The sequence below is a fragment of the Phyllopteryx taeniolatus genome, chromosome 14 (assembly GCF_024500385.1).
Source record: "Phyllopteryx taeniolatus isolate TA_2022b chromosome 14, UOR_Ptae_1.2, whole genome shotgun sequence".
Lineage (NCBI taxonomy): Eukaryota > Metazoa > Chordata > Actinopteri > Syngnathiformes > Syngnathidae > Phyllopteryx > Phyllopteryx taeniolatus.
The window spans coordinates 5,325,307-5,349,041 of NC_084515.1; the positions used below are offsets into that span (position 1 = coordinate 5,325,307).

At 40.8% G+C, this 23,735-nt stretch overlaps 1 protein-coding gene and 1 long non-coding RNA gene across 5 annotated transcripts; one reads left to right on the forward strand and one right to left on the reverse strand.

Annotated features, from left to right (window-relative positions):
* Positions 1-4,232: 4,232 nt before the first annotated feature.
* LOC133488627 (uncharacterized) lies at positions 4,233-8,256 on the reverse strand. Of its 3 annotated transcripts, none has more exons than XR_009791707.1 (3): positions 8,117-8,256; positions 6,080-7,843; positions 4,233-5,316 (listed from the first exon to the last, which is right to left on the reverse strand). It is a non-coding gene; the product is annotated as an uncharacterized LOC133488627 (long non-coding RNA). The 3 variants fall into 3 exon arrangements; XR_009791706.1 differs by lacking the exon at positions 4,233-5,316 and having other exon boundaries at positions 5,340-6,206; positions 7,720-7,843; XR_009791705.1 differs by lacking the exon at positions 4,233-5,316 and having other exon boundaries at positions 5,340-7,843.
* Positions 8,179-23,731, forward strand: nr2f6a (nuclear receptor subfamily 2, group F, member 6a). 2 transcript variants are annotated; one of them, XM_061796720.1, is made up of 5 exons: positions 8,179-8,447; positions 13,728-13,822; positions 16,766-17,100; positions 20,681-20,927; positions 21,645-23,731. In XM_061796720.1, the coding sequence occupies exons 1-5, from the start codon at positions 8,179-8,181 to the stop codon at positions 21,914-21,916; spliced, it is 1,218 nt and encodes a 405-aa protein (XP_061652704.1). In that variant the 3' UTR covers positions 21,917-23,731. The 2 variants fall into 2 exon arrangements, with proteins under 2 accessions (XP_061652704.1, XP_061652705.1); XM_061796721.1 differs by having other exon boundaries at positions 16,769-17,100.
* Positions 23,732-23,735: the final 4 nt, after the last annotated feature.

Below are 23,735 nucleotides of genomic sequence, written 5' to 3' on the forward strand. Positions count from 1 at the left end.
CCCAGGGACGACCCAGGACAAGCTGGAGAGATTACTGTATGCCTCAGGATCCGCCTGGTAGTGGCTGGGGAGAGGGAAGTCTGGGCTTCCATGCTTAAGCTGTTGTCCCCAACACCCAACACCGGATAAGCGGAAGAAAATGGATGGATGGATAGAATATTGAACATGTTTAACATTTAAGATTGCCTGCCGAAACAGATCTGTGAGAGAAATAAAATTACTCCTAACACACCGGACACCAAAGGATAATCGCTCAGGAGAAACATTTTGAGCAGAGGTCACTAACTGGCACAGTTGTGCTCATAAGTTTGATTATCCGGGCAGAATTTGTAATACGTGTACCATTCTTTAAAGAAAACGAAGGATCAGGTGAAAGACGTTTAATTGTATGTAATTATTGACTTCTTTATTTTATGACATTTTTATTAAAACAAATTTGTGCACCACTTTAGATAAAATATCAGGTGAAACATTTAATTTTATTTTAAATTTTTATTTTTTCTAGGGCATTTCAGAAAAGCACAATCATTAAACAAAACGTAACCATAAAGAAAATGAAATGGTCCTTGCTCGGTAATCAGTCATATTTAAAAGAATATACTGTATAACTATTTCTCAAATTCTCCTAGTGTATGTAAACTTGTGAGCACAACTGTACATATAAGCAGTTATACATATTTGTTTAGTTTTGTGTTACTTGACAATAAATGCCAAAAGCTTTTTGGATTTGACTGCGGTATTTAGTACAAGCAGCTGTAAATACAACAACGAGGCTAATTAAATATTAGATCATAAATAGACACGTGATGATCTTCTGGACCGTTGCGTCGAGAGATTTTCTCGATTTGGACCTTTTTAAATATGAGTTGAATACCCCTAATTTACAGACATCCAACAGTTGGGCCTTTCCTGACTTTGATCCATGGGTTGGGAAAATGCTCAAATCTGTGTGTGCCTCGCTAAAAGGTTTTAGGATGCTGACACTCTTACCTTGGAATGGATGAAACAATTTTCAATATTTTTCAGAGGAAATGTGTTCTTTTTTCCTCGGCAGCCTCTCAAATGTTTCAGGTGCACCCTGGAGAAATTTGCAAAGGATGTGTGATCACCATCTTGACAAGACAAGACTGAAAATGGCCACTTAATCATCATGATACTATATCTGATATGGTGCTTTATCCACAGTCTCTCCTTTCTTCGGCGCCGTGTTGTTTGTGGTTCAGTAAAAAAAATAAAAGGTGGCGCTTCAAAATGCTGTTTTTCAATAATGGCAGGGTTCAAATTTGTTTGTTGCAATAAGTTCCTGATTGTCGGTAGTTGTGCAATGGTCAGTCACTAACTTACTGTAATTTCTCGTGTATAATGCGCATTTTATCCCCCCCAAAATTGTCAAAAGTCAATAGTGCGCATTATACATGGGTATAGGGGCAAATGGAAAAAACTTTTACATTTTATAAATGTATACCGCCATCTATTGGTTATGAAAAAGCTGTACACTTTCATTCCAAAATGCCACCGCCGCCTTGTGGTTATAAAAAAAAAAGTGTACTTTCATTCCAATATGACAGGGGTACGTATGACTGCATATATGTGCAGTTGTGCTCATAAGTTTACATACCCTGGCAGAATTTGTGAAATATTGGTTTTTTTTTAAATATCACTCATTGAACAACAACCATCATTCATTTCTTTATGGTTATATTTTATTTAATGATAATGCTTTTCTGAAATGCTTGGCCATTTAATTTGATTTAATAAAATTAAATGTGTTTCGCCTGGTCCTTCATGTTTTCTCTAAGGAATTGTGACCATCTTACAAATTCTACCTGGGTAATCAAACATATGAGCACAGCTGTGTGTTTTCTAATTTACAAAATAAAAGTAGGGCTGTGTATTTCAAAATAAGATCAAGTAAATAAAAAAAAAGGATTACGTGCACAAATAAAGTGCTAAACTTCAAAATAATTATTTTTTTAAAAACTAACAAAATACAGATACTTCATGTTTTGATCATATGGGTAGAAGCAAACTCACGCATTGTAAAAATACATTATACATAGATAGAAGGGTTTTCCAGAATTTTGAGGTCAGCTTTGGTGGTGCGTATTATACATGGGTGCGCATTATACACGACATTAAGGAAATTGTTCACGATTGTCCAGTTCAGTCTAGTACCACTGCATCAGTAGCAACAGTCATATTTCAAAGAAATTCTCCCGCATTTGCATTTAATTGTGTTTTTTAATATTTTTTTATGTAATTCCAAGAGGCAGTGCTGTGAATTAACAATAGGTGAAAAAAAAGATGTGTGTGCCAATGGTGTGATGAAACTCTTCTCAGAGTTGGCTTAAAAGACAAAATTTTGAATGCCTGACAGTTAATCCCCCTCTTCTATCTGTGTCCTGGGCTCAGCAGATGTTTTCCCTTTGACCTGCACAAAAGGCTTCTGTTTTGGTTTTTAGGCTCATCCATTCTGCAAAGGTCACAGGTCACGACAAGTCTAAAAAGTGACGGCCATTGGGGCGTAATGAAAACGGCGGCCGTGTGAGAAGGATGCAAAGACGCCTCATGATTACTTTAAGTAAAGACCTACTTTCCATATGTTGATGTGGTTAAGGCAACGCTGCTCACACCCTGAGATTGAATTACATGTGTGGATGCCTCAGGGAGAGAGCTGGCCTAACTTAAGACATCCAGTCATGTGGTGGGTGGGTGTGATCCCATTTGCTAGGGTGACGGGCTTCTATACGGACCTTAAAGGTTAACTCAAATGTTAAGTGAATCAATAGCTGACTTGAGAAGGGCTTGGCCTCCCCCGAAATGTCACATGATGAGGTTAAATGTCTAACAATTTTGTAGCTTTGAGCTACCAGACCACCCCAGAAGAAACACTTGAACGCATACATTAATATTTACACGGTATATGAAGACAAAAATGTAAAGGGATGCATGTGTAACCACTTTAACTAAGACGAGCACTATGTCTGTTGATCCTAAATTTAATGCACAGCTAGAAGTATAAAAAACAAACTGCTTGACAGCTTTAAAAAAAAAATAAAAATCAGAGAAAGAATAAAAAATTATACAATGTAATGTGCTGTTATAATACAGTTTAAAGTGCAGCTGTCTGTGTGCGATTCTCTGCACTTGTTGACTCAACATATGTCGACAGAAATATTTTGCTTCCTCAACACGAGTAGCAAGTGGATTCAAACGTCATGTCACTACTGCCCCCATGGTATCCATCACAGCTCCACTGGATGGGGGATGACAGACATGGAGAGCATTTACTCGCTAAAAAGGTGTCCATTTGATGGCTTTAAAATGGTAAAAATACACACCTTTTGTTCAGGTCTTTGTGTTTCAACTAAGTTGCCACAACATTAGCTACAGGCTATGGTTGTACAACTACAGTGGCACTCAGGTCTGGTCTAAAACTGGACCAGCGCCAAACTTTTTGCCTTATTTAGTGCACCCCCGCCACCCCCCCCCCCCCCCCCCACACACACACACACAACAGTAATCTCTACCTTTGTCAGGGTTGGCACTGGGTCATGAAACATTTTAGCCAATATGGCTAAACCGTATAAAAAATCTCCGAGCCATACTTGTGTGTACTTAGCCACAGCTTCACGTGTGTTCATGTAGCTAAACCTTTAGCAACACTTAGCCAGCCCTCGTCACTTACAAGCCTATAAGCTTGTAACGATGGGGGCTGAATCAAAACAACCTAGTCATCAATCAGGACTAGGGCTGAACGATTTGGGAAAATACTCTAATTCCGAGCTTGCTTTTATTTTTTTTGTAAACAAATATTGCGATATCGATTTAGTATGCAATTTTTGGGGTCAATTTATCTTCAGCAATATTCACTAAACAAGAAATATTTTTAATCTGTTGGCCAGCCCTAAATGTTACTATAAATTCAAACAAACAAATCATTATTTTACCATTGAACTGCAAAAAGAAAAACTGCCCATCAAAGTGACTTCTCAATATAACTTCATGCCTTGTAAAAACTTAATACTGGATATTGATGCTCTTGCCAGTAGCACTGGTGTCAGCCGAGTAAAGAGATAAAGAAAAAAAATGTCATCACCAAGATGTGATTATAATAGCGGTCCAAATGGTAAACAATATTAAATGTTGATCAATGTTCTTATTAATTACAGTAAAAGTTATTATTCACTTGTTGTTTAATAATCCTCAAGAAGGATCTTAAGGACTTTATCCAGCTCAGGAAATTGCGAACTGCGACACTAATGCTGTTTGTTAGCCCATCTATGGCATTTTGGACTGCTTGTTAGCATTAAGCTAAGCAGTTGTTGTTTTAAATACACATGCAATTGTCTTTTTTTTAATGGTTAGTTTTAACAGTAAACTTCAACTGGGAGCAGCAATAAATAGCTTGAAACCTCTTTTTGGAAGAATTGTTCACTATATGCCAAACTGCTGTTTGTTGTGACGTGAGTTGAGTTCACTGTCACAATGCAGCGCTCTTATCTCAAATTTAAAGTCAATGAGAGAAAAAAAAATAAAAAATAAAAAAGAAAGAACAGTTCAACGATAGCTTGTACCTCAAAAAAAGTTGGATCACTCGTATCTCTACATACCACTGTACATTATAACCACTGTCATTCAGTTGTGTTTTCTTACAAGCCACACTTGTGCTAGTTTGTTTTGGTGTTTAGTGTATTTGGCTACAAAACTACAGATTGCCATTTTCGTTCACATACACTAACTAGCACACAGGCGTCTTCCAAGGACCCTTAATTCACTGACAAGCCTAATTTTGCACACCCCACACGAGAAGTGACAACAAGCAGGCAGGCAGTGGCCTAATTAGGGGACTTTTATTCAAATGAACACACACACGCACACACTCCTCCCCCCAACACACCCATCTGATGACCTATTAGCTGCACAAAGGCTAGGAGTCTAGGACAATGCTTCTCTGTGACACACACACTGTGGTCTCCAGGGGGTAAGCTTGGTTTTGCTTTAGGATTGCCATAAAGATGTCTGTGAAAGGCAGAATGACTTAAAATCCTTCATCACACCGCGTAGATAAGACAACAGGTTGCATATAGACTGTCTTCCAGGGTGCTTTCATGTGTCCATATCTGTGAGACTGTGACAGCAACACCCCCCCCGCATTCAAACAGCGGTGCATTTACAAGCAGATTCATTACTTATCTCTTATCCGAGGTTGTTCTGGGTGCTGTCCTCCTCTTTATCTGCATTTGACCTCAGGCTTTTTACCGTGGCCGGGGTACCAAAGTCTGTTTGACCTCTCACTGTGTGCTTCACTAAGCGCTGAGAAATGAGTAATGACCATAAAATGTTAACCTTTTATTCACAGTACAATATACATGAAAAGGGTGCAGGGTTTAGCGTTTGAAATGCAATACAGTGGTGCCTTGATATTTTTATTTTTTTTAATTTAACCTTCATTTAAGCCGTTAAGGCAATTGAGAACAGTTTCTCATTGACAATGCCGACCTGACTGCTTACAACAGGTCAAAACAAAGCAAAATAAAAGTACAAAAAAGTGCAAATACAAGAAACTGTAATGTGTACAGTATCCAAAATAAAACATAAAATAATACGATCACAAATAACCTGACAAAATCTTCCTCTCCAATCAATATGAGTGACTGACACGTTTTTGAAAATATGAGCTGTCGTTATGCTGATTTTTTTTTGCTTTAACTCGTGAGCGCAAACTTGAGATACGAGCGCTGTATGGTGGCAGAGAACTCAACTCACTTCACAACAAGCAGTTTGGCAGATGAGCAATTTTTCAAAAAAAGATGCTTCGAGCGGTTTAGTGTAAAAGTAAAATAATTTTTTTTTTAAAGATACACACCGTGTATTTAAAATAACGACATATCTTAGCCTTATGTGTGGTATCTTAATGCTAACACATAATGGGAAACGCCATAGAGGGTTGGACTAACAGATAGTATCATGTGTATGTAGTGGTATTATAACCCTTTAGGGAAGTTTAGGCAATATTTGAACACAAACAGTGGAGCAACACATGTAGTCAGATAATATAACTCACTCATATACTCACAGGAATATATTCTTTATCTTCTGCAAAGAATGGCCAATATTACTACTGTGGAGTTGTGACAGCTCCTCTGTCTACATGTACTATATATCCGCATGTCTGTACTATACCAGGAGCAGAATGATGGCCACTGAATTGAAGCAAAAAGTGAAAACAAAAAATGGTTTCATTATTTACATTCTATTTAATTGTGTCATTACTGTATGTTTTTATGAAGTACAAGACCATTTTTTTCCTCGTGAAAATATGCATCACAGTTGTTTTATTGGCGAAGGCTGGATCGGATTAATGGCATTTCCATTCACTTCAATGGGGAAAGCCGATTTCAGTTACGAGGGTTTTGACTTAACGAAAATGGTCACGGAACAAATTAAACTCATATCTCAAGGCATCACTCTACATGAAATAGAGAAAGTTCACATCTTCGCCATTCGGTTAACACTGAATAGCTTTATGTGAAACAAAAGGCCAGCCAGCATGCTTGTATTTGTAGCAGCGAGTAATCTGGTATTGTCTGCATGCGTTTTTTTTTTAAAGCCTTGGGGTCATGCTCTTTGCATCTCAGCAGATATCCTCCGCATTCTTGCTGTGTGTGCCCCACACTGCCCACTCTCTTTGCTCTTTTGACTCCAATGCCCATATAAGGCAACCAGCGCCATGGCAACCACAGGGTTTGAATAGTGTCAAATCCCTCAGAACAAGCATACACACACATGCACACGCACCCCTCCCCCTCTGCACACACTCCACCTCCCTCCCTATGCCTTTCGCCCTCTCCTGCTTGCTCGCTTGCTCTCTCTCTCTCTCTCTCTCTCTCTCTCTCTCTCTCTGAAACACTCAAATAGGCTAGAGGGGGAAAAAAGAGATAAAGCGAGAGGAAGACGTAGAGCCTAATTCAAATAGTCTGTAGCTTTGGATTTTCTCTTGAATGCGAACTGGATGCGTGGACGCCTGGGAAGCGAGAAAGTAAGCGCACTCTTGCTTTCCACCCCCCACCTCTTCTTGCCACAAGGGAAGGCACACACACACACACACACGCACGCACACACACGCACAGATGAAAAGCAGCAGCTAGGCCGCACATCATTAGTTCTTGGTGGCCAAGCACCAACAAAAGGCTTGCAAACGAGAAGCTCGGAGCACAACTAAGGCTTCTGGGAAGGAGGAAGGAAAGGACAGCACTTCCTTGTGTTGAACCCACATCGCCTTGTGTGCGTGTGCGTGAGTGCAATTTGGAGGTCAACTTGACAGCGCAGACACATTTTTTTTTCTTCTTCTTTGGCGGAGCCTTGAAGAGAAGCCTCCAGCCACATGAGCAAATGACGTGGAATAGCTTCACTTTGTGGGTCACGATGGTACCGCTGAGAGGATTACAGCAGAGTAGGAAAGCTGCACTCGCTCTCGGGATGGAGGACGGGAAGATCTAGCGGCAGAGGATTTATAGCTACGGACATATTAATGCTCAATCGGAGGTAAGCGTTGGAAGATTTATATTGGCGCGGGTAACTGTATGGGGAAGAGGGAATTCGGCGTTAAAGCCTGCACAGGCTTGTGCCGCATTAGTTTCCTATTTCAGTCATTAGCTAAAGACTGGGCTGTGTATGTATGTCTGAGTATGTGTGTCTTTGCAGTCAATTTTTCACCTCAGGTCATTTACAAGAGCTTTCTCATCTCTCCACAGTCGCCAAACGACTGATTGTTGACAGTGAAGACCCCCTTCGGCCGGCTTGGTTTCGGTCCGGATTCGACGACAACAACAAAACCAGCCTGCGGGGTGGGACACGAAGAAAAGACAAATTGACATTTAGATGCAGTACAAAGCTTTAAAAAAAAAAAAAAAAAAGTTACACCACTCAGACCGTTTCCAGGTCATAGTGCAATAGGAGGAGACTGCTCTTGTTTTTTTCCTGCCAAACACCCTCCCCCCTGTTGTTTTTTTTACCCTCTAGTATTACCATCTGCTTTCTAAACCTTTGGACATTTGTTAGGGCTTTCTTTTTAAGCTTCCTAAAAGAAGCGGTCTGCTTATATTCATGTTACCTTGACGAATCTCGGCTGCCTGACTGTGGCGTGCTCTTCCTCGTTGGTTCGGTAACCAAGCAATGGCCATGGTGAGTGGGGGCTGGGGAGATCCCAATGGCGGCACCAACGGCCTGGGGGAAAAGGGCTACCTGAAGCGGGAGGATGAGGACGGCTCTCCCCAGGCGGGAGGCAGCGACATGGAAGCCGGGGAGGACGACAAGGCCTGCGTATTGGACTGTGTGGTGTGCGGGGACAAGTCGAGTGGGAAACATTACGGCGTGTTCACCTGCGAGGGCTGTAAAAGCTTCTTCAAGAGAAGCGTTCGACGTAACCTCAGCTACACGTGCAGGTGAGAGGGGCGTGATGGGAAATGTGTGTTGTGTGGCAACGAGCCGACATGTTTGTAGTTCTGTCACGAGGTGAGCAAACTAGCCAACGACGTCACGTAGGTAAGCATAATTGTTATTACTCTCTATATTGTAGATGACTTAAAAGTTCTGAAACGTTTTACACCAAGTACCATCTAAAAAAAATATTTAGCTCTCCAAATACCACCACAATGACCAACATTAAAACACAGTAGCGTAGTATGCCTAAGTCTTCATCAAAAATGAGGCAGGGATCTGCATTTTCCTGTAGTCGCGACCTACTTTTAGAAGTTAAGAACATCCATCCATCCATTTTCTGAGCCGCTTCTCCTCACTAGGGTCACGGGAGTGCTGGAGCCTATCCCAGCCATCTTCGCCCAAGAGGCGGGGTATACCCTGAACTGGTCGCCAGCCAATCGCAGGGCACACATAAACAAACAACCATTCGCACTCACATTCACACCTACGGACAATTTTAGAGTCTTCAATCAACCTACCACACACGTTTAGTCAAAAAAAAATTTAAGTTTAGTTTAAAAGTCTTTGAAAATACAATTGTATTTGTTAACATAACTGCACTATATTTACATGTTCAAAGTGAGTTTCAGAGCACTTTATTAAAAATCTGTTCACAGTGGAAACTTGGTTACGGAGGCGTATTTAAATGAAAGTTTAAATACTAGTTCACTAGTAATGTTTGTGATCCATGCCTGTCAAATTGTGTTTTTCAAGACAAGTACACCCTGGGATGCAAGTTAAATATTTCAGTGTACATGCGGTCCTTGTGTTACACTGGAGTTCACCAATAATAGAAGCAATGTGACCCCAATTTGTACGTAAGTGGGAACGCACTAACCGACGCAAACACAGTAGTAAAGTTATAATTACTAGGGATGTCTTGATCACATTTTTGGCACCCAAATCCGAGACTTTGATTGACTTTGATCTTAAAAAATTAAAATAAATAATAATACGATAAAAACAAATACACAAAACACACATTAAAACCAATAACTATTTAGCATTTAGCAAATATAAATAATTTTGGTAATCCTACTTGACCTAAAAGAGGAAAATTTGTCTGATTTCATGTCAGACAGTCAGGGGGAAAAAATGGCATGTCTCTTTCAGTCACTTATACCGGTACTAAAAAATATCACGAAAAGTTATTGTTTTATATAAAATTAAGCTATTTACAGTTCCATTGGGAAACATCTTTGTACCTTTTGATTATTTAAAATTTAAAATGTCAGAAAATGAATACAACCAATCATTTTCACCCTATCCCGATCAGTTGAAAATCACGATTGACCCCGATCACGTGATCGGATCGGGACATCCCTAATAATTACAGTGAATACTGGTATCAAGAATGCACATAAATGAAAAGAATCAAATGGAAAAAACAGCAAGTGCAGTGCTAACTAAGCATACCTTCTTGTGCCGCGTGACCATGTATTTTTTCGCCGACCAACAAAACTAGTTTGCACAACTTCCATCACCTTGAAATGTTGTGTGTTTGGACCATTGTAAACCAAGGGCCTACTGTCATTTTTTAAGGGTTGTCCGCAACCCACCCAAAATGGCCACCCTCTTTTGGCCCCCCACCCACCAGTTGACAATCACTGTTATACACTGTCGTGGTCCTACCTTGAATAGCAATGTCAATTCATTTGAAACAAAAAACAAAGCCAACATTGCAACTTTGAATCGTTGATTGTCAAGCAAGAATGACACCTCCATTGCTGGTTAGCTTCTGTTTTTAATTAACCACTCAGAAAATCAACGACATAAAAATGTGGCCATGACATGCTCAGTCACTTTCTACCAATAAGAACTAACCTTAGCTAACACCCCAAATACAGGGATCTTCAAACAACGAAGATGTCATACTTCCTTGACATCAAGAACCTCTCACTTCAATGTTTATGAGCAAAATCCTTGAGGACCCCTTATGTCTTCTTAAGGGGATGCAAATTCCCCACACAAACGGCAGGGATTATGTCATGACGCCAGTAGAAAACCATTTTACCTATTACTTTTAATGCCACCCTGTGCAGCCGCACATATTGCACATTGCAGAAACTGCCACTATCTAGCCATCCATCCATCCATCCATTTTCTATAGTGCTTATCCTCACTAGGGTCACGGGGGAGCTTGAGCCTATCCCAGCTGAATGGGCGAGAGGCGGGGCGCATACTACACTGATCGCCAGCCAATCGCAGGGCAAATATAGACAAACAAAAACACTTAACCTCACCTTCACACCTACGGATGATTTAGTCTTTAATTAACCTCAAAAACATGTTTTTGTAATGTGGGAGGAAAACTGGAGTACCAAGAGAAAACCCACACAAGCACAAGGAGAACATCGCAGGAAGGCCGTAACCTCCGTGCCACCATTATATAGAATTTATTATTGTAGTAAGCCACTGTAACATTAGGCACAGTTTGAACATTAACACTACAATTATATGTGGGAAAAGAAAACTAATAAGTATGAAATTAAAATGTATTGCACATAAAATGTAAAAATTGTATTCTTAAATGTACTTCAATAAAACTGAACCGTACTTAAAAATGTACTGTACTTGAAATGTACTGTACTTGAAATGTAAAAAAAATATACAGAACTGGATTGAAAAAGCAAGTTTAAACCAGTGGTATACATTGCTACAAACATCATTCTAATATTTTTTTAATGTATTGCCTGTTATAAATGTTGAACATTTTATTTATATTTTTAGTTCAGTGATTTTATTCCACATACAGTGGGTACGGAAAGTTGTCAAACCCCATTAAATGTTTCACTCTGTTATATTGCAGCCATTTGTTAAAATCATTTAAGTTATTTTTCTTCTTCATTAATGTACACACCGCACCCCATATTGACAGAAAAAAACGTAATTGTTGAATTTCTTTTTGATTTATTACAAAATAAAAACTGAAATATCACACAGACATAAGTATTCAGATATTTAACTCGGGTGCTGTCCATTTCTTGTGATCATCCTTAAAATGGTTCTACACCTTAATTGGAGTCCAGCTGTGTTTGCTTATACTGATAGGACTTGATTAGGAAAGCCACACCCCTGTCTATATAAGACCTTACACCTCACAGTGCATGTAAGAGCAAATGAGAACCATGAGGTCCAAGGAACTACCTGAAAAGCTCTGAGACAGAATTGTGGCAAGGCACAGATCTGGCCAAGTTTACAAAATAATTTCTGCTGCACTTAAGGTTCCCAAGAGCACAGTGGCCTCCATAATCCTGAAATGGAAGACCTTTGGGACGATCAGAACCCTTCCTAGAGCTGGCCGTCCGGCCAAACTGAGCAATTGGGGGAGAAGAGCCTTGGTGAGCGAGGTAAAGAAAAACCCAAAGATCACTGTGGCTGAGCTCCAGAGATGCAGTCGAGAGATGGGAGAAAGTTCTAGAAAGACAACCATCACTGCAGCCCTCCACCAGTCGGGGCTTTATGGCAGAGTGGCTCGACGGATACCTCTGCTCAGTGCAAGACACATAAAAGCCTGCATGGAGTTTGCTAAAAAACACCTGAAGGACTCCAAGATGGTGATAAATAGGATTCTCTGGTCTGATGAGACCAAGATAGAACTTTTTGGCCTTAATTCTAATTGGTATATGTGGAGAAAACCAGGCACTGCTCATCACCTGTCCAATACAGTCCCAACAGTGATGCATGGTGGTGGCAGCATCATGCTGTGGAGGTGTTTTTCAGCTGCAGGGAGAGGGAGGCTGGTGGCAATCGAAGAAAAGATGAATGCGGCCAAGTACAGGGATATCCTGGACGAAAACCTACTCCAGAGTGCTCAGAACCTCAGACTAGGCCGAAAGTTCACCTTCAAAAAAGACAATGACCCTAAGCACACAGCTAAAATACCGAAGGAGTGGCTTCAGAACAACTCTGTGACTGTTTTTGAACGGCCCAGCCAAAGCCCTGACTTAAACCCAATTGAGTATCTCTGGAAAGACCTGAAAATGGCCACGCACCAACGTTCATCATCCAACCTGACAAAACTGGAGAGGATATGCAAGAAGGAATGGCAGATGATCCCCAAATCCAGGTGTGAAAAAGTTGTTGCATCATTCCCAAAAAGACTCATGGCTGTATTAGCTCAAAAGGGTGCTTTGACTAAATACTGAGCAAAGGGTCTGAATACTTATGGCTGTGTGATAGTTCAGTTTTTCTTTTTTAATAAATCTGCAAAAATGTCACCAATTCTGTTTTTTTCTGTCAATATGGGGTGACGTGTGTACTTCAATGTGGAAAAAAATAAACTTAAATGATTTTAGCTAATGGCTGCAATATAAAAAAAAAAGAGTGGATAATTTAATACTTTCCATACCCAGTGCACATCATCTGGAGCAGTTCAGAATCAATGTTTTTCTAATAACCTGACAAAAACATTCATTAATTTAAATAAAATACATCGCCAGAGATGCTTACTAAATAAATGTACGATGTGTTCAGATCACTGCAGACGTGTTTTGCTAGTGGAAGTTGGCTGTAACATGTTTTGGTCTGACCAACCATTGAGATTAGGGAAAAATGCTGACCTCATTGAGTGCCAGTTTGCTGTCCCTGGGAGAACAAATATGAAATCTGATCGGTTAAAGAAACAGTCCTATTGCTTATATAGTTTGCGTTACCTCGGCCAGCACTACAGATTCTGAAGGCCTTGGGCAGATAAAATTCACGCAGCAACACACAGAGGTTAAATCTGATTGGACAAGTACTGGAAGTTTTGCTTTGTTTTCATGTGGTGCCAGAGTTAAGATAGTGCTATGCTTGTGGTACCTATTTAATCTTTTCCAGCCTTCCACCAATTGTCTAATGACTCGGTTAAACTTAACTTCGCAAAGTCATAAAGCAAAGAAACCACCTCCTTTCACTGTTAACTGTCTTAAAAAGGTAAAATGCCCATAGACACACATTGCAAAAATAAAACATTTAATCCTAAAATGTTAGCCTTCCTAATTGTTAGCTGGAGTTTGTGTGTTGTTGTTGTTTTAACAGCAAATTATATAAAGTAAACTGTCAGCGAAACCAAAATAACATTGATAAGCCAGAATTAGAGGTCTGTCACTCTCACTATATAGATAGTAATAATGACAGAACTTATTTTTTCATTCAACATTGACTTGAGAAAGGGATTATTAAAAACTACTTGGTGGCTATTATTAATCAATACATCATGTCCCATGAGCCCCAGCCAATGATTATTTCTTTGTTTTCAGGTCTAATAGAGAGTGTCAGATTGACCAGCACCATCGCAACCAATGCCAGTACTGTCGCCTCAAGAAGTGTTTCCGAGTGGGCATGCGCAAAGAAGGTAACTATTTTTTCCTTAATATGCCGCTACATGAGTTCTTTATGTGCAACATTTGTATGCCAGTTAAACCCTGGGAATGAGCCTTTCTTCTTTTGAAACAGTCCTGTTTAAACATTTTTAATATACCACACTTGTCTGTCTGGGCCCCATTGTGGTTTATTTAACTTCGTATACATGTCGGGTCCATGGCATGTTTTAGCAGCCTTAATCTATCTTGGGTCGTGGTGACAGAGATAAATGCTTTGCTTAGACACTTAATTCCCTGAGCCCTAAGCCTGTGGTTGAAGCTGGACAAACCCTTTAGGCACAACCCAATATGGGAATTCACTTAATGTGGTGATGCTCAAGTTACCCATCGATGGGGTTGCTTGTAGTAGAAACAGTTAAAACGCAGTGTCATCCAGTACTGGGATTTTTGTTTGTTTTTTAAATACTCACATACCTAGTAGCAGGGTTGATTAAAAAAAAATGCAAAAAAAAAATATACAGTATTGTTCAAAAGTTTGAGATCAGTTAGAAATGCCTTTTTTAAAATTTTTTTTTAAGGAAAAGCACTAGTATATACAGTATAGGCGGCATGCGCGTCACAGTTCTGAGGACTGGGGTTCGAATCCCGGCCCCGCCTGTGTGGAGTTTGCATGTTCTCCCCGTGCCTGCGTGGGTTTTCTCCGGGTCATCCGGTTTCCTCCCACATCCCAAAAAAAAATGCAGGGTAGGTTATTTGAAAACTCTAAATTGTCCGTAGGTGTGACTGTGGGTGCGAATGGTGGTTTGTTTATGTGTGCCATGTGATTGGCTGGCGACCAGTTCAGGGTGTACCCCGCCTCTCGCCCACAGTTAGCTGGGATAGGCTCCAGCATGCCCGTGACCCTAGTGAGGATAAGATGAATGGAAGATGAATGAATGAATATACAGTATATTCGGGATGCAGCGATGATACTTTTTTCAGACCGAGTACAAGGACATTTGATTGCTCGCTGATGTCGAGTAGTGATACTTAATACCTTTGTCTTGCAATTGTGCTGAAAATTATTTTACACAAATATTGTTGAAAACCACATATTTCTTGAACATGGTCTACATCTCACTCAAACAACTTGTCATTACTGATATTTCAACATCTAACTGCATGTTTTTTTAATCGTCTTGCCAAAATGTTGCCTGTAACATGAGGCATTTCAGTTATGTGGTGTTCCAGTCTGAACACTAGGGGGTACTATGTAAAAGGCGTACATACAGTAAAGACGAACAAGAATATAGAGTCTGGTGGATATACAAGTTGGAACACAGATGTCATGTTACCTCTGTAAAGTTAGTAAAAAGAAAGACTTCTTGAGAATACCACAAGTTATAAAATAAAACTGTGATAGGACAAATTAAATGATACTTTATGACACCAAACCATAGTTATATGGCAGGCTCTTAAAGTGGTATCGATATGTTTTATATCAGACCTTTTTTTTCTTCCGAGTACGAGTACAGATGTACAGGATTAGCACTAATTCCGATGGTGCGCCTCCCGGAACCATTTGGCCACTGTCCATGTTTACCGCACGGACATTTGTTGCAGACGGATGAACTGTTGGGCCAATGAAAAATATTACGATAACGACAGAGGAGCATCTGTAAGTGATTTATTTAAGACACTATTAGATGTGCAATGTATGACTGAGCTGAATGGTAGTTAGCATTTTTTTAACCTAAAATGGTACTCGCTAGTGTTCTAATGCTAAATCGAGAATGCTGACTGTTTAGCAAAGGCTGATTTTGTTGGCTCAAACTCTGTACAGAGTTCATACCATACACTTGGTACCAACATATGCAGATGAAGGATAAAAGTCCAGAGCTCATAAATGAGAATAAAATGCATGGGGGGGCAATTACACGAGTACTCGACGAAATATCTGTAGGATAATCGATTAAAAAATGATTCGATAGTGACAGCCCGACACACTACCATTCAAAAGATTGGGCTCAATTACAAATGTCATTATTTTTTAGGGTCTTATTTGAGTCAATGTAATTTTCTTTCAAATCTATTTTAAAATTCATTTCTTATCCAGTTGTCCCTGTTGTTCATATAAATACCTGTACAAGTTAAAATACGAGCAATACACACCATGTTTCAGCAAAACATGGTCATGCAAATCAGGTGCTCCTTGCAGACACTGTCAGACCACTGCACTAGATTAGAAAGTACTTCTGGTAATATTATTATTATTAGTACAGTATGATTTGGCAGTGGTAAGAGTGAGTGTTTGTTTTGTATTATATGGAATACTTCTTGCTGATCCAAAAAACAACAACAATTGAATAATTTTTAATGAGTAAATAAACAAATGTTTCATTGGGCATGATTTAAATCAGGGTTTTTGTTTTTTTGGGGGGTTTGATTTAAAGTCAGATGTGGCGGCACTGGACTGTATCTGTATCTGTTGTTTACCTCACATAGAACATAAACAGAACATAAAACAAGTTAATTAGACACATTATTGCTCCCTGTGGAGAAATTTTCTTTGCCTGGGGGCGTTTTAGGGGAGGTCGGAATTCAGGGTCGGCCACAGAGCAACATTCCTGTGGATAATAGGGATTCCCCATGTTGCTTTGTGGACAGCTGTTACCATGGTCACAGTGCAAGCATTGTATCATTCTCATGATAACCTTTTATCTAGCAGTGATGAGAAGAAGAATACTCTCATTGAGGAGGTCTAATTTGCATCCCTTTAATCTTGAAGAAAAGACGGCTAATCGGCTCAATCCCGTCTGCCTGTAATCTGACATACACCGCTGATTGAACCCAGTTTTAACTTTTTCCCCCTTTCGTTTTTTTCCCAAATTCCCTCCTTCACCCGCCCCTTCACCTTTATCTGCCCCACTCTGTTTGTTATCCGTCAACCCTCTCCTGTTGTACCCTTCCCCCTTGGTCCCCCAACCAAACTACAGCAGTTCAACGCGGCCGCATCCCACCGCAGCCTAGTCTCAGCCCGACCCTCACGCCTATAGGGGGTGCCAGCGGCCTAGGAGGCAGTGAATTCTACAACAACAACAACAACAATGCCGGGAGTGGCGGTCAGCCGGTTTCCGAGCTTATCTCGCAGTTGCTAAGAGCTGAACCGTACCCCAACAGCCGCTACGGGCACCAGTACAACCAGCAGGCCGGTCCTGATAATTCCATGGGCATCGATAACATCTGTGAGCTGGCCGCCAGGCTACTCTTCAGCACGGTGGAATGGGCCAGAAATATCCCTTATTTTCCTGAGCTGCCAGTGTCAGATCAGGTTGGTACAACTTATTTCACACGATCCATTTTTACCGCAAGTGAAAAGATAATACCAGTGATTCTGTTCCAGCGACCTATGGTAACAGGCAGAACAATTATCTACCTGTTTCAATTCATACAACAGAACAATAACTTTTTGTTCAACTTATTGTTTTCACAATAATAATAATAATGCGTTACACTTATAGCGCTTTTCTAGGCACGCAAACGCTTTATAATTTCGCGCATTATTCACTCACTCCTCATTCACACCCTGGTAGTGGTAAGATACTTGTGTAGCCACAGCTGCTCTGAGGCTGCCATTCTGCACCTACAGAATTCTCAATTATTATTATTAATTATTATTACATAATTATTATTATTATTATTATTAATTATTATAATCTGACCAACACCAAACATCCAAGCACATTCGTTCATAGGCAAGTGTCTTGCCCTGGTACACAAAGACGACACGCTCGGGGATACAAACCGGTGACCCTCCGGTTGCAGGGCATAGTCTGACAGAGGGGAATATATACGGCGCCCAATATAGTTGTTTCATATACAGGATACAATGGTGCCTTGAGGTAGGAGTGACCACAAGTTTTGAGTAGAATTTACACCAATCTGATCGGCCTGATCGGTATCAGCCGATAATTAGCATTTTATGCTAATCGGCTGATCGGGTTAAATGTCGTCATTCGCCGATCCGATCAATGACGTCATTGATCGGCTGCGCAAACGACATTTACTCCGCGTCGCCATCGTGTACAGTATATTTGAATCCAAAAGCTAGTTTATTTTTAGCCTTGTCGCGTGTCTTTTGACTTAGTACTGTAAATATCTGACAACCAATAAAGTTATTCAAAAAAACATGTCGGCAGTGTGGATCAGACTAAAAGACAAATTGGACTATGTCAGACTACTGCAATAAAATCTTGTATTCCAATACCACCGCATCCCGTCTTTTAGGATCACTAGGCTATTTTGTCAACTGTTCATTTAAGGCTTGTTTGAGGTATGTTCACGTACTTTTAATACGATACCGCTCGCAAGAAGTGAACAAAACATTATGTAGCCGAGCACGCTATTGCTAGCACTAACGGTTGTGCGTAAACATGCTGGCATTCTGTTGAAACTGTTGTTAAAGTTTCGGTGTGTTTGAAGTAATTTATTTACAATAAAGTAATTCAACTACAGTAAGTTAGCTCCCATTATTTCTGTCATGTTGTAATGTTGGTTTGACCTGATTAGAATACATGATCTGCATTGAGCAGTGATTTCCAACCTTTACGGAGTGAAGGCACATATTTTACAATTGGAAAATCTCACAGCACACCAACAAACAAAAATGTCACAAAAAGTAGATGCAGAGTAATTACTGTATATAGTTCCTGCCATCTAATAGAAGAGCATTTATTTGTTCTGTCTGTCACTATACCTCACTGGCATAAATAGAGGAACAAAGATTTCTTGTAAATGAATACTTTTTTGAGCAGGTAAGTAAAATGTTATAATTTCCCATGGCACACCTGAAGATTGCTCATGGCAGACTAATGTGCCATGGAATCACTGGACTAGAGAAGATACTCAGCATACAGTACACAAGTATATACAGTCAATGAAAAAGTCATTTAAATCGACACATTGCTCCATCTTGTGATCGGTTATTGTTTTTTTAAACTTGCTGATCGGTGATGGGTCCAAAAATCCTGATCGTGTAAAGCTTAGTTTTTAGCGATATAAACTGTCATTTGGCCAATTTTGTGCTTTAAGTTTCAAGCAAAAATTAAAGATTTTTTTAAAAGAAATTTAAGCGCTGTATGGTGGCAGTGAACTTAACTCACTTGACAACAAGCAGCAGTTTGGCAGATAGTGAACACTTCAAAAAAGAGGCTTCAAGCTGTTTGCCACTTCGTTTGTTTATTGTCAAACAAAATATAAAACAAAGAGAATTACACATCTTCCCATGGGCTCACCACTTGTGGGAGGGGCCATAGGGGTCAGGTGCAGTGCGAGCTGGGTGGTGGCCGAAGGCAGGGACCTTGCCAAACCGATCCCTGGCTACAGTAGATGGCAAAAGGGATGTGGAATGTCACCTCTCTGGCAGGGAAAGAGCCCGAGTTGGTGTGTGAGGTCGAAAAGTTCCGGACTCACCTACATACACGGCTTGGGGTCTGGTACCAGTTCTCTTGAGAGGGGTTGGACTCTCTTCCACTCTGGGGTTGGCCACGGTGAGCGGCGCTGAGCAGGTGTGGGTATACTTATTGCCCCGCGGCTCAGCGCCTGTACGTTGGGGTTCACCCGGGTGGACGAGAGGGTGGCCTGGGAACGCCTTGGGATCCCCCCGGAAGAGCTGGATAAAGTGGCTGGGGAGAGGGAAGTCTGGGCGTCCCTGCTAAAGCTACTGCCCCCGCGACCCGACCTCGGATAAGCGGTAGAAAATGGATGGATGGATGGAGTATTACACGTTATGCATTTAAAACAACCGCACAACTTGGCCTTCCCCTAGCTTAATGCTAACACAATGCATCACTCTTAACATTTAAAAAAGAGTTTAGGAAGATGTATGCAACCACATTCATAATACATTATTCCCAACATTGATTAAAGTTGAACCCACCGCAGCCCATCACAACTCTTTATGTAACCAGCCCACCACCATTAAGTATCTGCCTCCTCAGTCTCTATATCTCTGTGGGTCGGTGTTCCGGGCACGTCCCACCGAGAGGCGATCGACTTTGTGGTCGTGTCAACCCAGGACACGCTGGAGAGAGTACGTCTTTCTGCTGGCCTGGGAACGCCTTGGGATCCCCCCGGAAGAGCTGGATAAAGTGGCTGGGGAGAGGGAAGTCTGGGCGTCCCTGCTAAAGCTACTGCCCCCACGACCCGACCTCGGATAAGCGGTAGAAAATGGATGGATGGATGGAGTATTACACGTTATGCATTTAAAACAACCGCACAACTTGGCCTTCCCCTAGCTTAATGCTAACACAATGCAATCCCCCCCCTCTCGCCCAAAGAAAGCTGGGATAGGCTCCAGCAAGGCCGTGACCCTAGTGAGGCAAAGCGGTACGGAAAATTGATGGATGGATTTTAAATGTTTTAGAAGTAAGTAAATATTATAGAGTGCTATTTTCTGTATTGTGTGTGTGTTTGTGTGTGTGTGTGGGGGGTGGGGTGGGGGTTTTGGAACAAATTAATGGAGTTTCCATTAATTTCAATGGCGAAAGATGATTTGAGATATGGGTCTTTTGGATTACGGAATAAATTAAACTCATCACAAGGCATCACTGTACTTTTTGGGCCATTTTAATTTGGTGGTGTGCTATGAGATTTTTACAATAAATATGTGCCTTGACTTAGAAATGGTTGTGAAACACTGCTTTAGATTGCAAACTAATTGAACTGGATCACAGCACTTTATTTGACCTCATTTGCTTCAAGAAACACTAATCAATAATCAATTCCAAACAACGGACCAAATTATTAATCTTTTCCCTTCCCTATTCCTCTATGCACATTCCCGTATACACACTGTAAAAAAATGAGGACACAGTGAAGGTTTACTAATTAACATGCTAACATCATCCCAGGTGGCCCTGCTGAGGCTGAGCTGGAGCGAGCTGTTCATCCTCAACGCAGCCCAGTCGGCCTTGCCGCTCCACATGGCGCCCTTGTTGGCCGCGGCGGGCTTCCACTCGTCGCCCATGTCGGCAGAGCGCGTGGTGTCCTTCATGGACCAGGTGAGGGTGTTCCAGGACCAGGTGGACAAGCTGACCCGACTGCAGGTTGACTCCGCTGAGTACAGTTGTCTCAAGGCCATCGCACTGTTCTCACCAGGTGACCGCCCTTCTTCATTCATTTGTTTGTTGTTACAAAATATACTGTGACACTGACCAGAATTAAGGAAGCACTTCTGCCACCTACTGGCTGATCATAGTCAGGTCAAGTAACAACTCTTCACTCCCAATTTTATTTGGACAATTTGAGCAAAGTTTTTCATAAATTGGTACTATTGGTCAGTCCCCATGTGGGTCTGCTATTTTTACAACTTATTAACCACTGTGACGCATTCAGTAGTTGGAAAGCTTATCTCTTTACTCCATCGGACAGCTTAACTGTCTGACAAGTCTCCTCCTCACGTCACCTCTTCTCTCTGCCATGCAGCTTTATATCTTAATATAACTGGTTAACTTCTTTTTTTCCCCGACAATAACGAATCCAAATAGGTTAAGTTCAGCGGAGAAGGCCTGTTTAGTTAAAAGTCGATAGCTATTATACGTGGTGCAGAAGGAAGCCATTGAGCCATGAAGGAAAGTGTGCGTGCAGATTAATTTCTGCGTTTTAGACAAACCCTAGTCTACTCATTGTTTTTTGTATTGCATCACTCTTAACATTTAAAAAAGAGTTTAGGAAGATGTATGCAACCACATTCATAATACATTATTCCCAACATTGATTAAAGTTGAACCCACCGCAGCCCATCACAACTCTTTATGTAACCAGCCCACCACCATTAAGTATCTGCCTCCTCAGTCTCTATCTCTCTCTGTCTAGATGCCTGTGGTCTGACAGACGCAGTCCACGTGGAGTCCCTGCAAGAGAAGGCTCAGGTGGCTCTGACAGAGTACGAGAGGATGCAGTACCCGAGTCAACCTCAGCGCTTCGGCCGCTTACTCCTGCGTCTCCCTGCTCTCCGCGCCGTACCCGCCAGCCTCATCTCCCAACTCTTTTTCATGCGCCTGGTGGGGAAGACCCCCATTGAGACGCTCATCCGTGACATGCAGCTCTCTGGAAGCTCCATCAGCTGGCCCTATGTGCCTATGTGATAGGATTTATTTTTTGTTGGCAGTGCTGAGAACATGAAAATGCAGAATCGTCAATACGGTTAAGAACTAAGGATGGTACTGATGAACCGAGCACACGGTCCTCTGCATTGGTTTTGTCGTTGGAAGACTTGGAAATAATGTGGGTGGGGGGATTGAAACGGCTCACGCCTAACAAAAATGAAGTAAAACCAAGGAAAATTAACCAAAGTTCGTCCTCGGATTGATGCACAAAAACAGAGTAGACCACTTTTATGGACTCTTGTGACTGCTTGAACGTCAGATGGCCTCGCGGTTGCTATATTTGCCAGCAGTTACAAGAGACTAATACCTCATCAGACATCAGAATGCTTTCATCTGATATTAAAAGCAAGAATAACTTAAAAAAAAAAACTAAATGTTCCTCACCAGAAACCGCCTTCTTTTTGACAACAGCCTTGTTATTGGGTATAAATTTAGGACTTGTACAAGCATCACAAACATTCATCTTTTGTTGCTTCTTTTCCAGAATACAGCGGTGCCTTGAGATCCGAGTTTTTGCAGGCCAATTGTTTTGTCCTTTGATTTGCGAATGCGGCTTGAGATATGAGCACTGTATAGTGGCGGTGAACTCAACTCACTTCACAGTAAGCAGCACTTTGGTAAATATTGAACAAGTTCTCCAAAAAAAAAGGCTTGAAGCTGTTTATTCCCACTCGCAGTTGAAGTTTAGCCTTTCAGTCCGCTGGCTTAATGCTAACACTAAATAGCATCTATGTTGTAGTGCTATAACAATGGATTGAACAGAAACGGTATCACTCTTTTTAATCATGTCATTACGGTGTAGTTTTATAAAGTACTATATTATGGAGTGCTATTCCTCATTAAAATACACATTACAAGAATTGTTATTTTGGGTAAGGCCCGAACGGATTATTGTCATTTTCATTCTTTCAATGGTAAAAGAGGATTTGCGATACGAGTGTGGTCACGGAATTAACTAACCTCATATCTCAAGGCACCACTGTATTTGGAAATGTAGATTCACAACTCTTGTCTGAAAGAAATCAATTTAACATTTAGCTTAACAAGTCTCATTTAAGACTTTATAATAAACACTAAAGCTTACGTCGACAATGTGTTGGAGGTGTCAGTGTAAATATATCGAGGCTAACTTTGATTTCCCTCTGCATGTTCAAATGTTTTGTTTTTTTCATCCTTTTGTGTAATACATTTCAATATTGAAGTGTTGCTTCAGTGTTAGCTCCTCAATGTGTTTCTATGTGTTGACATGAAAATACCTCTCTCTAATGACCCACATGTTATCGCTAAGGACTGAGTGCTGTTGTACTTTGTATAAATGACGTGAGGCGACTTGATGATTAAAAACTGCACAAGAAGGATTTTTGAATACCAAAATTTCACACGTGGACTAAAGAAGGCCCCTGATTCACCACCAGGACTTACCTCACGCTAGTAGTTTAAGACGCTTTGTTGTTTTATAGAATCACAAATATTTTAGAACAAAGAACACAAATCAACCGTAAGCTTTTGCTTCTTGCTTTGACCCTAAAAGTGATTTGGATGTGATTCTTTTAGTCAAAGTCACACATCCATTTCATTCACCAAGGTTAGCGTTACAGTACTATTAATGGTTTCTTACTTTTGTGTTCTTGAGTTCTTATGCCGGAGTTTTATGTGGATGGCAAGATTATTAAAAGAATCAAAAGATGGCAAGTGTGTCTTTTGTTATGTATGTTTGTTTTTTCAAACTTGCTGAAAAAAAGTGTTGTAATTACAGCTGTATGACGAATGCCAAATAAACTACAACATGCACCACAGA

What these genes read in the sequence shown, in the direction of transcription:
- nr2f6a (XM_061796720.1), top strand. Translation starts at nt 8,179, where the DNA reads ATGGCCATGGTGAGTGGGGGCTGGGGAGATCCCAATGGCGGCACCAAC. An exon ending in AGCTGCCAGTGTCAGATCAG is followed by an intron (nt 17,101 to 20,680) that starts GTTGGTACAACT and finishes ACATCATCCCAG; the next exon opens with GTGGCCCTGCTGAGGCTGAG. An exon ending in CATCGCACTGTTCTCACCAG is followed by an intron (nt 20,928 to 21,644) that starts GTGACCGCCCTT and finishes CTCTCTGTCTAG; the next exon opens with ATGCCTGTGGTCTGACAGAC.